Genomic DNA, 18,141 nt, shown 5'->3' with positions numbered 1-18,141 from the left:
GGGGAGAATTGACATCTTAACAATAGTAAGTCCTCTGGCCAGTGAACACAGTATATCTCTCCAGCTGGTTATATCTTCTTTCAATTCTCCCAGCAATGATTTATAGTTCTCAGTGCACAGATCTTGAAGATCTTTTGTCATATTTATCTCCAAGTATTTCATATTTTAGGGTGCAAGTAAAATGGTTTTGATTTTCAATTTCCAATTGTTCATTGCTAATAGAGAGAGATACTATTTAATTTTGTGCATTTGTCTTGTATCCTGAAACCTTGCCAAAATCATTTATTAATTCTAGTAGCTTTTTTTTTGTAAAGTTTCATCAGATTTTCTATATAGACAATTATGTTGTTTGTGGAAACACTTTCACTTCTTCCTTTCCAATTTGGACAAATTTTATTTCTTTTTCTCACCTTATAACAACAGCTAGGACTCGTACAATATTTAATAGAAATAATAAGAATAAACATCATTGTCTTGATCTTGGTCTTAGGGGAAAAACTTTTAGTATGATATTAGCTTTTCGTTTTTCAGAGATACCCTTTGTCAGGTTGAGGAAGTTCTCTTTTATTCTAGTTTGTTGAGAATTTTTATCAGGAATGGATGTTGAATTTTGTCAAATGCTTTTTTTTTTGCATCTATTGGGATGATCTTTTCTCTTTTCTGGTTTATAAATATGGTGAATTACATTGATTGATTTTGGTTTGTTAAACCAACTTTGCATACTTGGAATAAACCCCAGTTGGTCATTATTTTCCTTTCTATGTATTGTTGAATTTGATTTGCTAAAATTTTGCTGAGAATTTTTGTTCCTGAGCGATATTGGTTTACAGTGTCCTTTTCTTATAATGTCTTCGGCTGTTCTATATCACAGTAATGTTGGCCTCATAAAATGCACTGGAAACCATGCCTTTTTTTTCAGTTTTCAAAAAGAGTTTGTGTAGTATTGGTGTTATTTCTTCCTTAAATGTTTGGTAGGATTCACCAGTGAAATCATCTGAGTTTGGAGTTTTCCTTGTGGGAAGGTTTTTAGCTACAAATTCCATTTCTTTACTAGATATAGGGCTATTTAACTACTTCTTCTTGACTGAGCTTCAGTAGTTTGTGTCTTCTTTTATCCATTTCATCTAAATTTCCAAATTTATTAACATAATGTTTTTCTTAACATTACCTTATTATCTTTTTAATATCTGAAGAATCTGTAGTGAGGTCACCTCTCTCATTCCAGGTATTGACAATTTATCTTCCCTCTTTTTCCTGATTAGTCTTGCTAGAGACTTATCAATTTTATTGATCTTCTCAAAGAACTAGCTTTTAGTTTCATTGGCTTTATTATTTTTTTTATTTTTCATTTTATTTATAGCCACTCTGATCTTTATTTTTTCATTTTTTTACATTGGGTTTAATTTGCTGTTCTTTGTGTCATTTCTTAAGGTAGAAGTTGAGGTCATTGATTGAAGCCTTTCTTCTTTTCTGATATCAACATGTAGTGCTATAATTTACCCCCTAACTACTCCTCTAGAGGCATGTAACAAAACTTTGTATGTTGTGTTTTCATTTTTATCCAGTTCAAAGCACTATCTAATTTTCCTTTTTGATTTTTTTCTTTGATGTATGGGTTATTTAGAAATGCATTAATTGGTTTCCGAATATTTGGGGATTTTCCAGAAATTTTTCTGTTATTGATTTCTAATTTAATTCCATTGTGGTCAGAGAACATATGTTGTATTTGAATTTTTTTCCATTTTTTAAGACTCGTTTATGGCCATCTTAGTAAAAGTTTCATGGACATTTGAAAACACGTGTATTCTACTGTTGAGGAAGGCAGCAATTAGGTCAAATTGGTTGATAGTGTTTTTTCAGGTCATTTATATCCTTACTGATTTTTTTGTCTACTTGTTTTCTCAATTATTAATAAATAGATAATGAACTTTTTTTTACTATAATCTTCTACTTTCTATTGCTCCATTAATCTTCATTCCTTTCCTTTTTTCTGTCTAATGTCATTTTCTTTCTGCCTAATTGTCTTTAACAATTCTTGTAGTATGAGTCTGCTAATGATGCATTATTTCCTATTTGTTTTGTGTATCTTAAAAGGTCTTTACTTAGCCTTTATTTTTGAGGGATACTTTTACTAGATTCAGAATACGAGGTTGACAGATTTTCCTTTCAATACCTTTAAAGATGTTGTTCCACTGATTTCTTAACTTGCATTGTTTCTGATAAGAAATTTGCTGTCATCCTCACATTTGCTCCTCTGTACATATTGTATCATTTACCTCTGGCTACTTTTAAGAGTTTCTTTTCATGACTGGGTTTGAGCCATTTGATTATGCCTTCATATACTTACTTTTCTTTATGTTTCTTATGCTTGGGGCTCATTGTACTTCTTGGATCTGTGGGTTTATACTGTTCATAAATTTGGAAAAGTTTCAGCTATAATTTCTTCGCAAATATTTTCCAGTTCCCCCCTCCTTTTCCAGAGACTCGAATTACATGTAAAGTACACTGCTTGAAGTTATCCCACATCTCACTGATGCTCTGTTCATTCTTTTTACTTCTCTTTTCTCTTTGTTTCATTTTGAGTAGTTTCTATGGCTATATTTTCAAGTTCTCTAGTCTTTTCTTCTGCAACATTGAATCTGCTGTTAATCCCATTCATTGTATTTTTTATTTGCACATTGTACTTTTCATCTCTAGAATGTAGATTTGAGACTTTTTTTTACATCCGCCATTGAGGGAGTCACCATATCCTCTGGCCTCAGTCAGATTTTCAGATGTCTGTAGTTCCACCCAACATCCTGACTATCATTTCATAAAAGACCCCAAGCTAGAAACACCCAGCTAAGCCACTCCAAATTTCCTGGTCTACAGAAACCCTATAAGAGAATAAAGGTTTATTGTTGTTTTTAGCTACCAAGTTTTAGGGTAATTTGTTATGTCGCAATAGATAACTGAGACATTCAGAATCTGACATAGGAAGCTTTCTGAATTCTGAGCATCTTCACCAGTCCCTGAAGGTTGTACCACATCCTAGGTGCCCCATTGCTGGGTTTAGACAAATTAGAGGGAGCAAGGCTAATCACTGGGCTGCTTCCCCTCCACCTGCAGTGTTCCTGGAGTTTGTATTTATTATGCTGTAGAAATGATGGATTTTGAATAAACCATCTAAGCTGACACTAATATAAGAAATATACTCTCTCCCAAAGGCCCTTCTGTTGCATGTGCCTTATCCTTTTCCCAGAGGTTGCTCTCTGAGAGAAGGAGTTTCTGGAGCTTTTGTCTGGGGCCTCCACTGGCTACCCACGGACCCTCTCAAGCTGGTACATTCACAAGGGTTGGGGAGGGAGCTATGGTGAGCCAGCAGCAGGCCTGGAGTGGAGCCCGGTTACACACAGACAGAATAGCACATCCTTTGACCATTACTCCCTTACACCAGTGGACTTGCACTGGTGTGAAGCGAGAGATGAATGAAGTCATTGGCAGCCTCTCAGGACAAACCTGGATATGCAGCCTGAGTAAACAGCAAAACAGAGCACATAAGCTCAGACACAGGGGGAGGGGGAGAGGGGACTAACCTTTGTGGGAGGCTGTCGTGTGACTGGAGTTTGCACGATCTCTTTCTGCACCCAGCTGCCCATCTGTGCAGTTGTAGGTGCAAATGGTGGGTCTGGTCCCTCCCCAGGCCCTGCAGGAAGGAGACCAGCCGCCCCCTCCAAAGCGCTAACACTCACTTTGGGCTCCTCAGGGAAATCCCGGACCCCTCTAACCCAGGGCACTATCTGAGTGGCTGGAGGTACTCCTTGTCCTTCGGAACTGCATGTGTCCAAGGCGCAGCAGCTCAACCAAAACCTGGCTCTCCAAGGCCAGCAGGAAAATATCGGATCATTTTAACCCTCACAACAGCCTCATGAGGTAGATACTGTTATTATCCTTATTGTACACTTGAGGAAACATGTGCTGAGTAAGCTTATGGAAAAGGCATAGTATCCTTTGGCTACTTACTCTAAGTGCCCCTAGAGAGTGGTTGTCAAAGTGTATCCCCGGGGGCCAGCAGCATCAGAAAGCTGGTTAGAAATGCAGATTCTCCTTTTTTGTTTCTCCTTTTTTTTTTTCCCGGCCACATTGCTCGGCTTGTGGGATCTTAGTTCCCCAACCAGGGATTGAACCCGGGCCACGGCAGTGAAAGTGCCGAGTCCTCACCGTTGGACCGGCAGAGAAATCCCCAGATTCTTCTTCTTTCTCCAGACTTACTGAGTCAGAAACCCCAGGGGTAGTTCTATTAGTGCTATGCTTACCAGCCAGTTGCTAAGCATTTCCATTATTAGAAATTAAATCATACAGACCTACAATTAAATAAATTATATTAAAAACAAAGGTAATTAATGGATAAACAAGGTCCTACTGTATAGCACAGGGAACTATATTCAATATCTTGTCATAAACCATAATGGAAAATAATATGAAAAAGAATATGTATATAAACACACACATATATATATAACTGAATCACTTTACTGAACACCTGAAACTAACACAATATTGTAAATCAACTATACTTCAATAAAATACATTTAAAAAAAGAATCCTCAAAATGTATCACCCCCTAATTGTTTGATTTCATTTACTACTATCTATGCTCTAGAGCCTGTTGACCCCTGTGGTGTCCATGTGGCAGGAACACTGCAGTACATTTCTTCCCAGTGCCACATTCAATGACGACATGAAATCAGCCATGGAGGGTATTTATATCACAGAAGTTGGCAAACACTACAAATCAGCTTGCCTTATTTTTTTTGGAGAGCCTGTTGTTAAACATTTACTGCAAGACCACCAAACTTGGTACTCTGTGTTTTAACAAGCCCTGGGGTGACTCTCATGCCCTCTCAAGGTTGAGACCTAGCCCGAGGGTTTCAGCTGGATGCTTCATACTGACTCCTACATGTCTTTCATCACAGCCTTAACAAATGACATACCGGAAACGGGAAAGCAGACTCCCTCTGCTCTCCTGCCCCTTCCTCTCCCCTCCCCTTTTCTTCCCCGCTCCCAGCCCTCCGCCCCCAAGTGCCTGAGCAAAATGCTGGGATCAAAGCTGTGCTCTTAACCCTTGGGAGACACCGTTCTGCCCTTACGGTGCTTAAATGAGAAAAAGCATCTCCATGTGTCCGTGCAGCACAAGGCTCCAGCAGCCACGTGGAGCCTCCAGTCACCTTGAAAGCCAGCAATTGCCTGGAAAAGATGGGAGTGGAAAGAAGAGCGCTCCATGAGTACACATGGGGGTGGGGACTGGAGGCGACCATGTGGATACAGCAGGTGACCGCGCCAGTCACCTGGGCAAGTGCAGACGCAGGGATGCTGTTCCCCCACCCAGTGTGGAGCCCTGACATACAGTAATAGCTGGGGTTTATTTAGCAAATAAACAGCTTTCACTATGCCAGGTACTGCTCTGAGGGCTTCCCAAGTACTAATTCACTTAATGCTCACAACAGCCCCACAAAGGACTATTATTATTCCTATTTCACAGATAAGGAAATTGGGAAGTTGCACAGAGAGGTTAAATACTTTGCCTGAGGTCACACAGCCAGTAAGTAGGTGAGCCAGGATTTGAACCCAGGCAGTTAGACTGTAGGTATGGTACCTTCTTCGTGGTAGCTGACTCCCATGTAACAGGTAAAGAAATGAAATCCCACCCAGCCAGGAGGGGGCAAAACTGGGCTCACACAGATCTGTGCATCCTTTCCCCCATGTCACCGCCTGGACACTTACGTACAAGAAACCTTCCTCTCCCTGACTCTCCTGCCCCAGAAAGCCTGCAGATGGGCACATTCCCCCCAACCCCCGCCGCACCGCCCCGATAATGGAGCCTTCCTCCCTGCTCCTGACTTGGGCTTACCGTGCCTTAACCAAGAGAATGACAACCCTGGGCAGTCCTCTGTGGGCAGAGCTCCTCCAAAGGTGTCAGAAGGTAGTGTCGCCCCACTGGAGCGGGGACCCCATGCAAGGCCTCATCTGTGCTCGGTCCCTGCCATGGAGAGGAGGCCTGCGCTCCTCCCGGCACCCAGCCTGCACATCCAGGTCCTGGAGGGCTGGGACTCTGACCCGCGGCTCCACCCTTTGCTCCCCAGAGCCCTGACCACAGAAGCCCTTTCCCAGCCATCTCATGCTCTCGTGTTTGTGTTTGTCTCTCTATTTAGGGCTTTATTTCTCTACAAGGGACCCAGGTGACTGAACTTCTTCCTGGCCCTGAGGACCCGGGAAAGCACCTCTTTGAGATCAGCCCAGGTAGGCCTGAGCACCCTTCAGCTCTGTGCTGGCGCTGGCCCTGGTGGCCCCGATGGCGGTGTCACTTCACTTCTGGCCTGGGAAGGGCCACCTTCGCAACACTCCTCTCTGTAGGAACGCCAGCGCTGTCTCCAAGCACAATTCGGAAATTTGGGCCAAATCTAGAGGATATTGCACATTTGGGGGGAATTTAGAAAATCCAATCAATTATCTAGGTAATTAGCTTCTGGTGAGAGGAAAGTGTGGATTTTTAAATTCAAAATAAAACAAGGGAGGTAACCAATCCATGGGGACACCTTAGAGTGAAGGTCCAAACACAATATCTGGGTCACATGCAAATAAGTCCAGGGAAAACCACTAGCACAGGTTCAGATCATTAAAATAAGCTCTATCATGAATCCCAGAACAAAGCATTGCAATGTGGTGGGAGGAAGGGAAATAATTTAACTCAAAGAACCGCCATCATGTTAGCAGTTACAAAACAGGTTTTTAAAGTTCCCAGTTTTAAAATGTGATTCTTATTGAACTAAGTAAATGTGTCTTGCAAATGAGTCAGTCTGTTTACAGAAGGGCTGGCTGGTGAGGTGGTATTTTTACTAAGCTTGACCTCCCCTTGATGCAGAGCCTCAGGCAAGGATCTGAGCAGTTTATCCTGAGGTGATCCCCAAAAAGCACGAGGAAGGGAGCAGGAAGGGAGGAGAGCCAGCAGGGTGAGCTGGTGCCACTGTGGGTACCCGGGGCTCAGTTCCAATGAACCGACTCAGAGGTGTCTCACCCAAGGAGTGAGGGGGCTGGGGGTTTACCCACCAACTCCCACCGGCCGTTGACTGAGAGCTGCTCCCTGGGAGGCTGACTGTGGCATTTCTGGCCTGCCCTGCGCTTGGCCAAGCTCCCTGCCTTCAGAGAAGGCCTTCAGGCAGAGTCGCAGGTGCTTGAGGAAAGAGGCTGCCAGTGTGGATGGGAACGGTGAGTGCCCAGGGGTCTGGGAAGGGCACCAAGAGCAGAGGCTACAGGCAGCTAGTCATCACACCCTATCATGTGCCATCCGAATTTAGACTTCCTTCTGGGAAGTGGTGGCTGTGGACCGAGTGTGCTAGGGCCTCAGTGGGGTCTGTGAGCCAGTAAGTTTACAGTCTCAGAGAGACAGAGCCATCCAACCCCTCTGATGAAGTGACCTGGCTATGGGCTGTACACCATGGGACGCATCAGCCCAGGCTCAGGCCAGCAAGCTATGGCCCACTGGGAGCAGGAGTGAGCGAATCCAAGCCTGGGGCAGGGTGTGTTCACCTTTGCTCTGTCCATACTGGGAACTCCAGGAGGTACAGGCTGCAGGTGAAGTGCAGGGAGACCCTCCCACCTGCCTGCCGCGTATGCAGAATTCAAGTACCGTGGTTTCATTTGGGTATTTCATCTATTGCAAGAATCTTGATGCTGAAAGGACACATTAGAAGGTGGCAACAGAGGGATCCCAGGGTATGGAGTGGAAAATAGAGGCTTGGTTGATTATGGAACAGGAGTAAAGGTTTCTGCCAAGAAGGTAGAGAAGAAATGAAGGAGGGGAGTGAGGTAGGCAGGGCGCTGCCATGTAGGGGAGGGGGAGCTGGACACATGGAAGGAAGGCTGGGGGAGGGGCCAGGGGCCTGGGCCTGGGAGTTGGGGAGGAGTGAGGTGAGGCCAGAACCGAAAGGTGGAGGTCAGCACGCACCACCGTGAAGTCAGAAAGGCACTGGACGTGTGCCCCCAGGGACCGGATGGGAATGATCACCAGTGCGCATGCTCTTTATCTGGGTCAGAGCTATTTACAGGAATTTCTTTGACTCTGTGGGGAAGACCCATTTGCCACGTAAGGTAACATATTCACAGGTTGCAGGGCTTAGGACGTGGACATCTTTGTGGGACCATTATTCTGCTACCACAGTACTCAAACCATCCCTCTAAGGTAAGGGGTACTTCCATGCCTATTTTATAAAAAAGGACACCAGGGGTTAGAAAGGATTGGTGACTTGCCCAAGGACACACAGCTGGATGGCAGTAGGGTCAGGGCTTGTACCTGGGCAGTCTGACTTCCAAAGCCACACACTTATGCTGCCCTTCAACACAGGTACCTGGTACAGGTCTGGCATTTTTCTTACGTGGGCCCGAGAGGTCTCAGGACACAGTTATAGAAGGAAAGGCTCCTCACACCCCTTTTTCCCAAGCACAGCAATGTCGAAGCACCAAATGTATGCAGGTTCCAAGCGCCGCCCTCTTGCCTTTGAATGTGCAACTGCTCCTGGAAGCTGGGGGCGGGGATGGAGGGGAGCTTTGAGACCACTCAGGGAAAGCAGGTCAGGTGGTAGGCAGTGCGGAGCCCCAGGTAGCCTTTGGGAGGCGCTGAAAGGAAGGACTCAATCGCGTCCATTGGATGGATCTTTCTGGCCGGGGAAAGCCAAGCTGCAGTGCATGTCTGCCACACCCAATACCTCAGAGGGAGGGAAACCTGGCAACTCTTGGACATGTGATAGAAACCCAAGAATGATAATGCATGAGATCAGTTACATGAATTTTAAGTCATAGTTCTATTCGTGCTCTTCCACAGTATAAAAAAAAAATCACAATTTTTCATCAAGATAGAATTTAAAATATGAGGAAAATTATACTGTGAGTGCCATCTAGTGGAGAGATATGCCAATTCCATGACAGGCCACGCGTGTCCTCCAGCCAGCCTGCAACCATCTCAGCCTGGCCATACCTCTGATTCTTTATTTTTTTTAAGATTTTTTATTTTTGATGTGGACCATTTTTAAATTTATTTATTTATTTATTTATGGCTGTGTTGGGTCTTCGTTTCTGTGTGAGGGCTTTCTCTAGTTGTGGCAAGCGGGGGCCACTCTTCATTGCGGTGCGTGGGCCTCTCACTATCGCGGCCTCTCTTGTCGCGGAGCACAGGCTCCAGACGCACAGGCTCAGTAACTGTGGCTCACAGGCCCAGTTGCTCCGTGGCATGTGGGATCTTCCCAGACCAGGGCTCGAACCCGTGTCCCCTGCATTGGCAGGCAGATTCTCAACCACTGCGCCACCAGGGAAGCCCCATACCTCTGATTCTGAATGGGCTCCGATGGTCACTAAATAGTGGGGCTGCGGCTTGAGCCAGTTCTAGCCCCAGAGCCCCGCATCCACCAATAGTCTGAGGCTGGTTCCTGGGTCAGGCCGGAAGGAGCCAGGCCCCAGAAGGGGCTGGGATTCGAGGACCCTTGGTCTCCTTTCCACTTGGGCCTCTTCTCTAGCCTGGCAGTTGCCTGACAAACCCCGCCCCTCCCGGCCCTTTGAAAGCTGTCTGTCCCTTGCAGACTTGATCCTCTTGGCCTCCCAGACCATCACTGCTTGGCACTGCAGGCATCTGGGCACAGGCAAGCTTAGGCCTTCCTCCGAATCTACAAGGATGGGGTAAGGGGTGGAGAGGCCTGCTTTGGCGCTCTGGACAAAAAGTTGCTAAACCCACAACTTGTGCTTATATTTAGTGGGTCGAGTTAGGTGATCCATATAAGTCGTTTCGCTAACATCCTTATTCTAGTATTACCATGATGCTACCACAGGGAGGCAAGTCCACTGACTACAGGCATTCAGACAGGAGCCCTAAGTCGTGCTGGCGAGTGACGGCTGGTCCATCACGGCTTCTCCATTGCTGGGCATGTCTTTCCAGAGTCCCCGATTGCAGGTGGCAGAAGCCAGCTCTGGCAAATGCAGACAAAAGGGGAAATGGCCAGAGGCTATGGGGCCACACAGAATCAGCCCATGGGAAGCTGGAGAGATGCGTGTGGAAGGGGCAGGCGGCGGGGCTGCTCAGGGCCCCCCGAGCCAGGAACAGAGAGTGGTAGGTGCTGTGTGCGGGGAAGGCCGAATCCCACAGGCTCTTCAGTCCCGGCTGCGTCGATGGCTCAGGGTCTGAGGTGACTGTGTTTAAGCCATATGCCCGCCACTGGTGACACTGGGGTGGTGAGGAAAGACCTGTCCACTCCAGTGCCTGGACAGACCCGCCCACAAAGGCTCACACAGTAGGCACAAGGACCCCCCAGAGGAACTCAGGTGCTTCCAGGGAAGGGAGAGGAGGTGCCCTGCATCAGACACAGTCCATGGCTGTTTCTTTAGGGACCAAGTGTCCACACTGACCGTGGCTCTTTCTGCAAATCCACACCGGGGTCCTAGGTCTGAGTGCCTTTGCCGGCAGCATTTCCTCCTGGAGTGCGAGGGCCCCAGCGTGTGGGGCTGAGGATAACCTGGGTGAAACACGAATGGCTGCCCGGAATCTCAGAGCAGGAAAGTGCTGTCTTCTGGAGCAGGAGGAGGACACGGAGGGTGTCACTGCAGCTCTGACATGTGGGCCCAGTTCCCATCGCAGAGCGCCTGTCTGCCTTGGGACCCGCAGACCACGTTTCTCAAGATAAAGTGCTGGAGGCTCTGGTGGGGAAACTGCCCAGTTCAGAAGGTCTGGCAGGTGCCCTGCTCTCCCACAGAGCCCCCTGCTGCCTCCTTCTACCGCGTTGCTTGGGATCCCCACCCACTCCCCAGACACCAGGTGGGCATCTTGTGGGCGATAGGCCTGGGCAGGGATGGCTTTGAGGCCTTGGGTTTTGAGCTCCACCCAGGCATTGGTACGAGCAAAGAGAGCAATGGCGCTCCATGGAAGTTGGGGAGACAGTGAAGTGTACCCAGGCTTGCCAGCGATGCCGCTGTTCCCTAGAGGCAGACATCTGCACGCAGAAAGGAAGGTTCCAGGGGAGAGTGGGGAGGCCGAGCGCACGTGCCATGTCCCTGTTTGCGCCTGTTTTCTGCCCTCTTCCAGCAGGGCATGTGTGACCGCGCAGCAGCTAGCTCTGACCAGTGTTCCAGACTGTCCTCTCCAAAGTCAGGGAGGACTGGACAGAAGCCCGACCCTGCCACCCAGGGCCTGCTTGGCTTTGGACAAGTCACTCAATGTCCCCGTGCCTCTGTCTCATCACTTCTAACTTGGAGATAATAAAGCCAAGTGCCTTGGGTTTGGTGAGGTTGCAGGGGGAGCCTAGCGCCTGGCTCAGTGTAGATGCCAATATTTTTCTATTCTTCCCTCCTCTCTGCAGTCTGTCTATTTATCATTATTATTAATAACAGCAACACAGTTCCCGCTTAGCTATCACCTGTAAGTTATCAGTCCTAATACTGTGTGATGAGTGCCCCAAAAGGGGTGTCCCCAGGGCTGAGAGCCCAGAGCAGAGGGTGAGGGTGGCTCGCCTGGGTGGTTAGGGAGGATTTCACCCAAGCTAAACCTTGACAGGGAAGTGAAAATGACCCAGCTGAGCAAACAAGAGAAGGTCATCCCCAAATGATGGGGGGATAGAGTACACAAAGGCACAGAGGCCTGGAGAAGGATTCTGTGGGGGAGACTCGTGGTGTAGAGGACCAAGGAGGAAAGGTGGGCGGGGGCCAGGTCACGAAGGGCCTTGGATGCTGGACAAAGAGGCTTGGACTTTAGCCACTGCACTTCTTCAGCAGGCAGGAGGGATGGTTAAAACCAGAACTGTGTGTTAGGAAAACCACTAATGTAATGATGGGGGGATTGCAAGGACCCGGCAGGAGATGAGAAGGTAAGCTGCCACTCCTCGTTACCACTGGCCATGCTCTGCCCTGACCCTCGCCCCAGCCAATGTCCACAGAGGAGACCACCCTGCCCTGCCAAAGCGCTCACCGTCAGGGAGGCAACTCAGAAGCCAGGCCACTTAAAGCGGAGCTCTGATTCTTCCTGTGCGGTTCCAAGCTCATGCGCCAAGTTCTTAGCAAGGGGGCCCTGATCATGCATATGCTTTTGGGGTCTAAGTGGGTCCCAGACCCAGCTCAGTCTCTAACTTGCTGGGGAAACCAGATCAGATTTCCTTGGTTTCTCCAACTGCAGGATAAGAGGGCCTCCGAGGTGTCCACCTGCCCTAGTAGAATGGCGCCAGAAGAATGGCCTTCCATAACCAAGCTTCCCCTGAGAGAACGGGTTCCAGCAGTTTCTTACGGCTACACTGGATCTTTGAAGCCTCTCTCGGGCATTGAGCTTACAGCTGCCTGTCCTTATCTGCCTGCAGCTTGAAGCAGATAAGAGAACTGCTGCCTGCTATCTGTGAGGCCTGACCTTGAAGCGAAGCCAGCACACACAGATTACTCTGTGGAAGTAGACTGATACGGTGCTCCTGACATCCCCAGCGCATCGCTCATCTCATTAGCCGCCTCCTGAGCAGGATGCCGATCTCAGCCTATCTCGGCACCTGGTACCAGCCAGCCAGCCTATCAGCCTGACCCCGGGTGGCCCTGCTGAGTTCGCCTGCAGAGCGCCAGACGATGGGTAATGACTAGAAATGAAATTAGATGAGCAGTTCACAAGCGCTCCCCACCCCTGAGGGTGGGAGAATCAGCAAATACAGGAGTGGTTTCTGGAACTTCCCTGCTTTGTGGTCTGGCCCTACTGTCTTAACCTCACTTTTCTTAACAAAACACAGGACCAGGTACGGGAAACTCCCACTGATGTCTCTGGAAGTAGATGCCCTTGAAGAGGAGGTTGCAGTTCATTCCTTCGGCCAAAATCATGTTCTAGAGCCGCCCTGTTCAATAGAAATATAAAGTGAGCCGCGCTTGTAATGAAATTGGCAATCCCCTTGCTCAGTTACACCAGCTGCATTTCAAGTTCTCAGCAGCCACATGCGTGTGGTGGAGCCGTACTGCACAGCGCAGGCGCGGATGAGGAGGCGACTGGGTGCAATGCCTGACACAGAATAGGTGCTCAACAGGTGCTCCTAAAATGAAGGGGAGGGAGGAAGGAAGAGGAGCAACTGGGGGAAAAGCCTAGGTTTTGAAGTCAGACACCAAGATTCACATTTTAGTTCCACCACTCACTAATGGCAAGAACTTGGGCCAATAACTTACATTCTCTGAGTCTCATTTTCATCATCTGATAATAGAAATTAAACTACCTACTTGGCAAGAAGGCTGTGAACATCAAGTGAACTAAGATACGTGGACGTGCAAAGAGCACTCCTCCGCTCTCCACCAGCCCGTTCTCTCTCTCCCCTTCCTCCCTCCCTCCCTCCTTCCTCTCTCCTCTCTCTCTCCCTCCCTCCCTCTCTCCTCTTCCTCTCTCTCCCTCCCTCTCTCCCTTTCTTTCAACTCCTATTTAATCTACCATATACAAGCAAACTTCAAATAAGATTTCAAATTTCTTTAGTTTATGGCTTTCAAAACAAACAAATCCCAGCTCTCCAGCAGTTGTTCTCAAGTTTTCCTGTGTATCAGAATCCCCTGGAGCACTTGTCAAAACCTAGAATGCTGGGCTCATCCCCAAAGTTATGGATTCCAGGGTCTGGGATGGGGCCGGAGGACCTGCATTTCTCATGCGCTCCCAGGTGATGCTGCACTGCTGGCCTGGGACCACACTTGGACAGATTGAAAGGGAGCTCACGGAAGAAAGGGGAAATTGTATATCTGATGGCTTTGATGGTGCTTTTTCCCTGCTTTTTGAAGAACGGAGCGCTGCGTTTTTATTTTGCACTGGGCCCCACAAATTAGGTACTTGGTCCTGAGTACAGTGGAGGGGCAGCTACAGGAGCAAGGAGCCCAGAGGCTGTGTTCATGGAGACATGAGTCTGGAATAAAGGAGGTGATGATCCCGGCACTGTGCTACGAGGGCCTTATGCAGACGAGGCTGAGCTGCTCCACTGTGGTGGGAAGAGGGCACCAAGGGGCTTGACGGCCTCACGAAGCACTGTGACACGGGAGCAGGTGTAGCTATTCTTTGTGGGAGCCTAGGGACAGACCAGGCACGGGGTTTTCTATTTGCTGTTTATATGGCGCACTCCCTTGGGTGGAGGAGATACTCGTGGGATGAGAGGAGACCACTCACAGGCACCCAGGGTCCCCCGAGGTGCAGCGCACAGGCCCACCACCGTGCTCCACCCTGAGACTGTGCTGGGTTGGTGGCCCTGACCCCAGCCCTCTGCCAGACTAGGGGAAGGGGGTGGCAGCAGTCACTGGGGGGAGGGGGGAGGGGGGCCGTTGGCCTGGGGCACCAGGAGACAGCGGGTGGCTCAGCATCCCTGGAAGCAGGAGGCTGCCAGGGGCAGGACCACCGGAGAATTGAGGTTCCAAGGCCTTGCACACGCTCCCCTGGCCCATCAGAGTTCACTTACAAAACACAAATTTAAAGGCAAAATTGTTGACAACCTCAAGACAGCCACCAGAGAGCAGTGAATTCCTAACGCAGGGTCCTTCTGAGCAGGGGCCCTGTGCACCTGCCCTGGTCGCAGGCCCTTCAGCCCTGACTGTGGGCTTCTGGACGTAAACGCAGGACCTGACTTTCTGTTCTCTTGCGCTAGACTCCAGCCTGTGAACTCAGCCTAACACCCCTGTTGATCTCTGCTTGCAAATTCACTAGCCCTCAGAGCCTCCAGTCATAAATGAATTCAGTCCACATCTTATCAGTGTCTTTATCCCATTCATAAACTTGGCACCCAGAAGGGATGTGGCTTCTCCAGGGGCTGAGCGTGCCCCACCCATCGTAGCCCAGCCCTGTGTTCTTCCTGTCCATCCCTTGCCCTGGGCCCGAAGCCACTGCTGCCCTGTCCTCTCCCTTTGGGCCTGTTAATAGAGATGCTCCTGCATTTGCTGAGGTCTCCGCTTCTCCCACGTCCTAATTCGCTAAGGCAGAGGGGCCTTTAAATGGAACTGCCGGCACCCCAGAGGGCATCAGGGAATGTTGCCCTGAGAGGCAGTGCCTGCATCCTTGCAAATCAAGGCTGTGGTCCATTAGGTGATTAGACTGAAGCCACCTCTCTTGAATGAGAAATTGCCTTTAGCGGCCAATCAGAAATTGCCTTTAGCGGCCCACCCAGGGCTGCCCACCACCGGGGCAGCCTGGCTTCCTGAGTGCGTAACACGGTCCTTACCCCAGTGCGCTGGCTCAGCCTCACCTTGGCAAGTGTGACACTCTGCCTGACCCCCTGGCCCACGGCCTTCTGCTCAGCACAGTGAGGGCCACCTGCATGGCCTGCGGGGACTCCAGGAAGTGTCCTGCCCTGGCTTGGGGCGGTGCGTGGATCCAGACTCCAGGCTTGCCACTGTCATCCTTGTCCCAGCCAGGTGACCCACCTTCTCCCACCTCAGGGCTCCTCATTCAGAGCCGCACCTGCTTCTGTGCACCTTTCATGCACGACTGAAAGTACCTCTTGGTTTTTGACCTTCTTCTCTTTTGGGGGCAGTTACGTTTCTCTCATCAGACTTAGGTCTCCTCAGGGGCAGGGTCCATGTCTGATTCACACCTGCAGCTTCAGCCCGGTGCTCAGTGTCTGGCCCAGATGAGGAGCACGGGAGGAGACACGCACAGTTGTGCCAATATCCTGGGGCATGAGAGAGCTTGGCTAACTCTGAGCCATTCGCCGTGAGTTAGATCCCAAAGAGCCTTGGCATTTGGACAGTCTTATAGGCAATGAGGAGCCACTGAAGATTCTTAAACAGGGGAAAGTTATGATCGCATTTAGCAACAATGAGAAGACCGGACTGGGGTGGGCGGTAACAAGGGAGACCCGAAACCAGTTGGGGGGGCTGCTTTAATAGAGCAACAGGCACTGGGTACTGACAAGTTGGAACCAAGCAGTGGCTGGGAGGATGGGGGAGGGCTGGGAGGCAGAAAGGCCAGACCCGGTGAGGGACAGGATGCTGGAGGTGGAGTCCAAAATGACTGCCAGGCTGCTGGGCAGCTAAAAAAGGACAGACAGGGAGAAGAAGTTTGGGGATGAAGATGACTGGGTCATTGCAGGGTCACGGAAGCCCAGGCTAGCAGCTGTGACAACCTGGATTCAGTTTTGCAGGGAGCAGGGCTTGTCAAGCCCTCAGTTCCACTCCCACGGGGTCCGATGTTCCAGCCCTCCCCCACTGTAAGTGATGCTCTTTCTCTATTCAAGACAAAGATCAGTGATCTAGGAAGCCCTTCCAGACTCCGCTCCCACATGCTCCCCACAAACCCCTTCCTACGATGAGTCTTTTTAATGATAGAGTTCAAAAACCAGACCCAGAACTTACTAGCTACGTGACCTTGGTCAATTGCTAACTTCACTGTGCCTCAGTTTCCTCATATATAAAACGAGAATAATTAAAGTATACCTATACCTTGGGTATATCTATATCTTGGGTTAGGGATGGGGGTGAAGGGGTTGGATGTGACTCTAAAGGGGGAGCAGAGGGAGCCTTATTCTGATGATATAGTTAAGTAACTTAATGGTGGTGATAGTTTCATGTAGCTACACATGTGATAAAACTGCATAGACCCCTCCCCTGCCTCATTACACACACACACACGCACACACACACACACACACATACCTCAGTCCATGTATAACTGGCAGAATCTGATCAGCTTTGTGGATTGATCGTACAAGGTCAGTTTCCTGGTTTTGATGCTGTGCTGTAGTTATATAAGATGCTAATATTGGGGGAGGCTGGGTGAAGAGTGCATGGGGCCTCTCTGTACAATTCTTTGCCACTTCCTGTGAATCTAGAATTATTTCAAAAGAAAACTTTTTTTTTTTAAGTACATACCCCATAGTGTTTTTGTGATATGATACACCTATATCTTAGGACAATACTGGTCTGTGTTAAGTATTCTATACAGTTTAGCAAGTATTACAATAAGGTGTCTGCAAAACCTAGAAACAAAGGATCAATGTATCTTTAAAGAGTAGTTAGTAACCTTTTCAGATAATATACTCAATATGTTTTTCTTCAACCTCCAAATACCTTTTCAGATAAAATGCCTCTAAACTTAAGGCAATGGGTCAAGTTATTTATATTAAAAAGTATAACAAGTACAGTACTTTTTCAGAATTTTGTGACTTTGTGGCCATTCTGTGGTCTATTGATTGATTGACCACTGGGCCCCTTGTTTCTTAGGGGTGTTTCACATGAAAAAACATTGAGAATATTATTTGAAAGTTGGCAGATGCCCTGTTTAACAGCTTGACATTTCCTGACTTTGCAGACACCTGTGTGTGGCACTCCTGCAGCTATGGCGACTGTGCATGTGTCTGCTCACCTTCTGTATGGCTGCCCCTCACACGCCCTGACCCAGATCAGGTACAGGAACATGTTTGCTGACTGACGAAATGAAAGACCACTCACAGGGGAAACCTGCTAAATTCCTTCAAGAGCAACGGGTCATGTTCCTGGGACAGCAATAGGAATGAATTCCCTATGTTAACATTTTCCGCAGGACACAAGCAACATGAGATTCTTAAAGTCATCTGTTGAGTTTCTTTTTAGAAAGAGAAGTGGGAAGGGCACCCTACAGTGTATTGGTTCAGTCTTCCCAGGTGATTGGACCTTACGCTCCTGTTGTAGAGATTTGGAAACTGAGGCGCAGAGGGGTAACTTGTCCAAAGTCACATGACTAGTACCAGATGGAGATCGGGGTCCATCCAGGTGAGTCCCCGTCGAGGGTCCCATCTTAGGCTGCCAACAGGAGCCAAGGCGGGTGCTGGGCACCACAGCTCTGAGACACAGAGGGGCGCAGACAGAAATTCCTCAGCTAGAGATATGCATACCGGATGGGAAAGGGTGATGTGCAGGAGGAGGTATGCTCAGTGCCAGCTCAGAACAAAGATGTAGATAAAATTCTTTACGAGTGATCTCAGCTAGACTAAATCTCTAGATAAATTAGGATGTGGGGAGGAATGTGGCAGGGGATTAGTGGGTGGGGGGTTGAATGACCCAGGTCACCTCTGGGAAGCCAAGCCCAGGTACAGCGGGGAGCCTTCAGCTTAGGAACTTAGACACAAGGCTGTTCTTTAGTCTAGGTCCTTCGTACACAGGTGTGGTCCATGG

General features: G+C 48.7%; 1 protein-coding gene across 4 annotated transcripts in view; it reads left to right on the top strand.

Annotated features, from left to right (window-relative positions):
* Window positions 1–18,141, top strand: part of ARHGAP22 (Rho GTPase activating protein 22) — a 211,889-nt gene that overhangs the window by 101,380 nt on the left and 92,368 nt on the right. For all 4 annotated transcript variants that reach the window (XM_068548041.1, XM_068548040.1, XM_068548038.1 and 1 more), the window contains one exon: window positions 6,192–6,279. In XM_068548041.1, the coding sequence (XP_068404142.1) occupies window positions 6,192–6,279 (88 nt within the window). The remainder of the gene's footprint in view (window positions 1–6,191; window positions 6,280–18,141) is intronic.

The sequence above is a fragment of the Eschrichtius robustus genome, chromosome 7, assembly GCF_028021215.1.
Source record: "Eschrichtius robustus isolate mEscRob2 chromosome 7, mEscRob2.pri, whole genome shotgun sequence".
NCBI lineage: Eukaryota > Metazoa > Chordata > Mammalia > Artiodactyla > Eschrichtiidae > Eschrichtius > Eschrichtius robustus.
The sequence above is the reverse complement of the archived record's forward strand: the minus strand, read 5'-3'. Positions and strand labels throughout refer to the sequence as shown.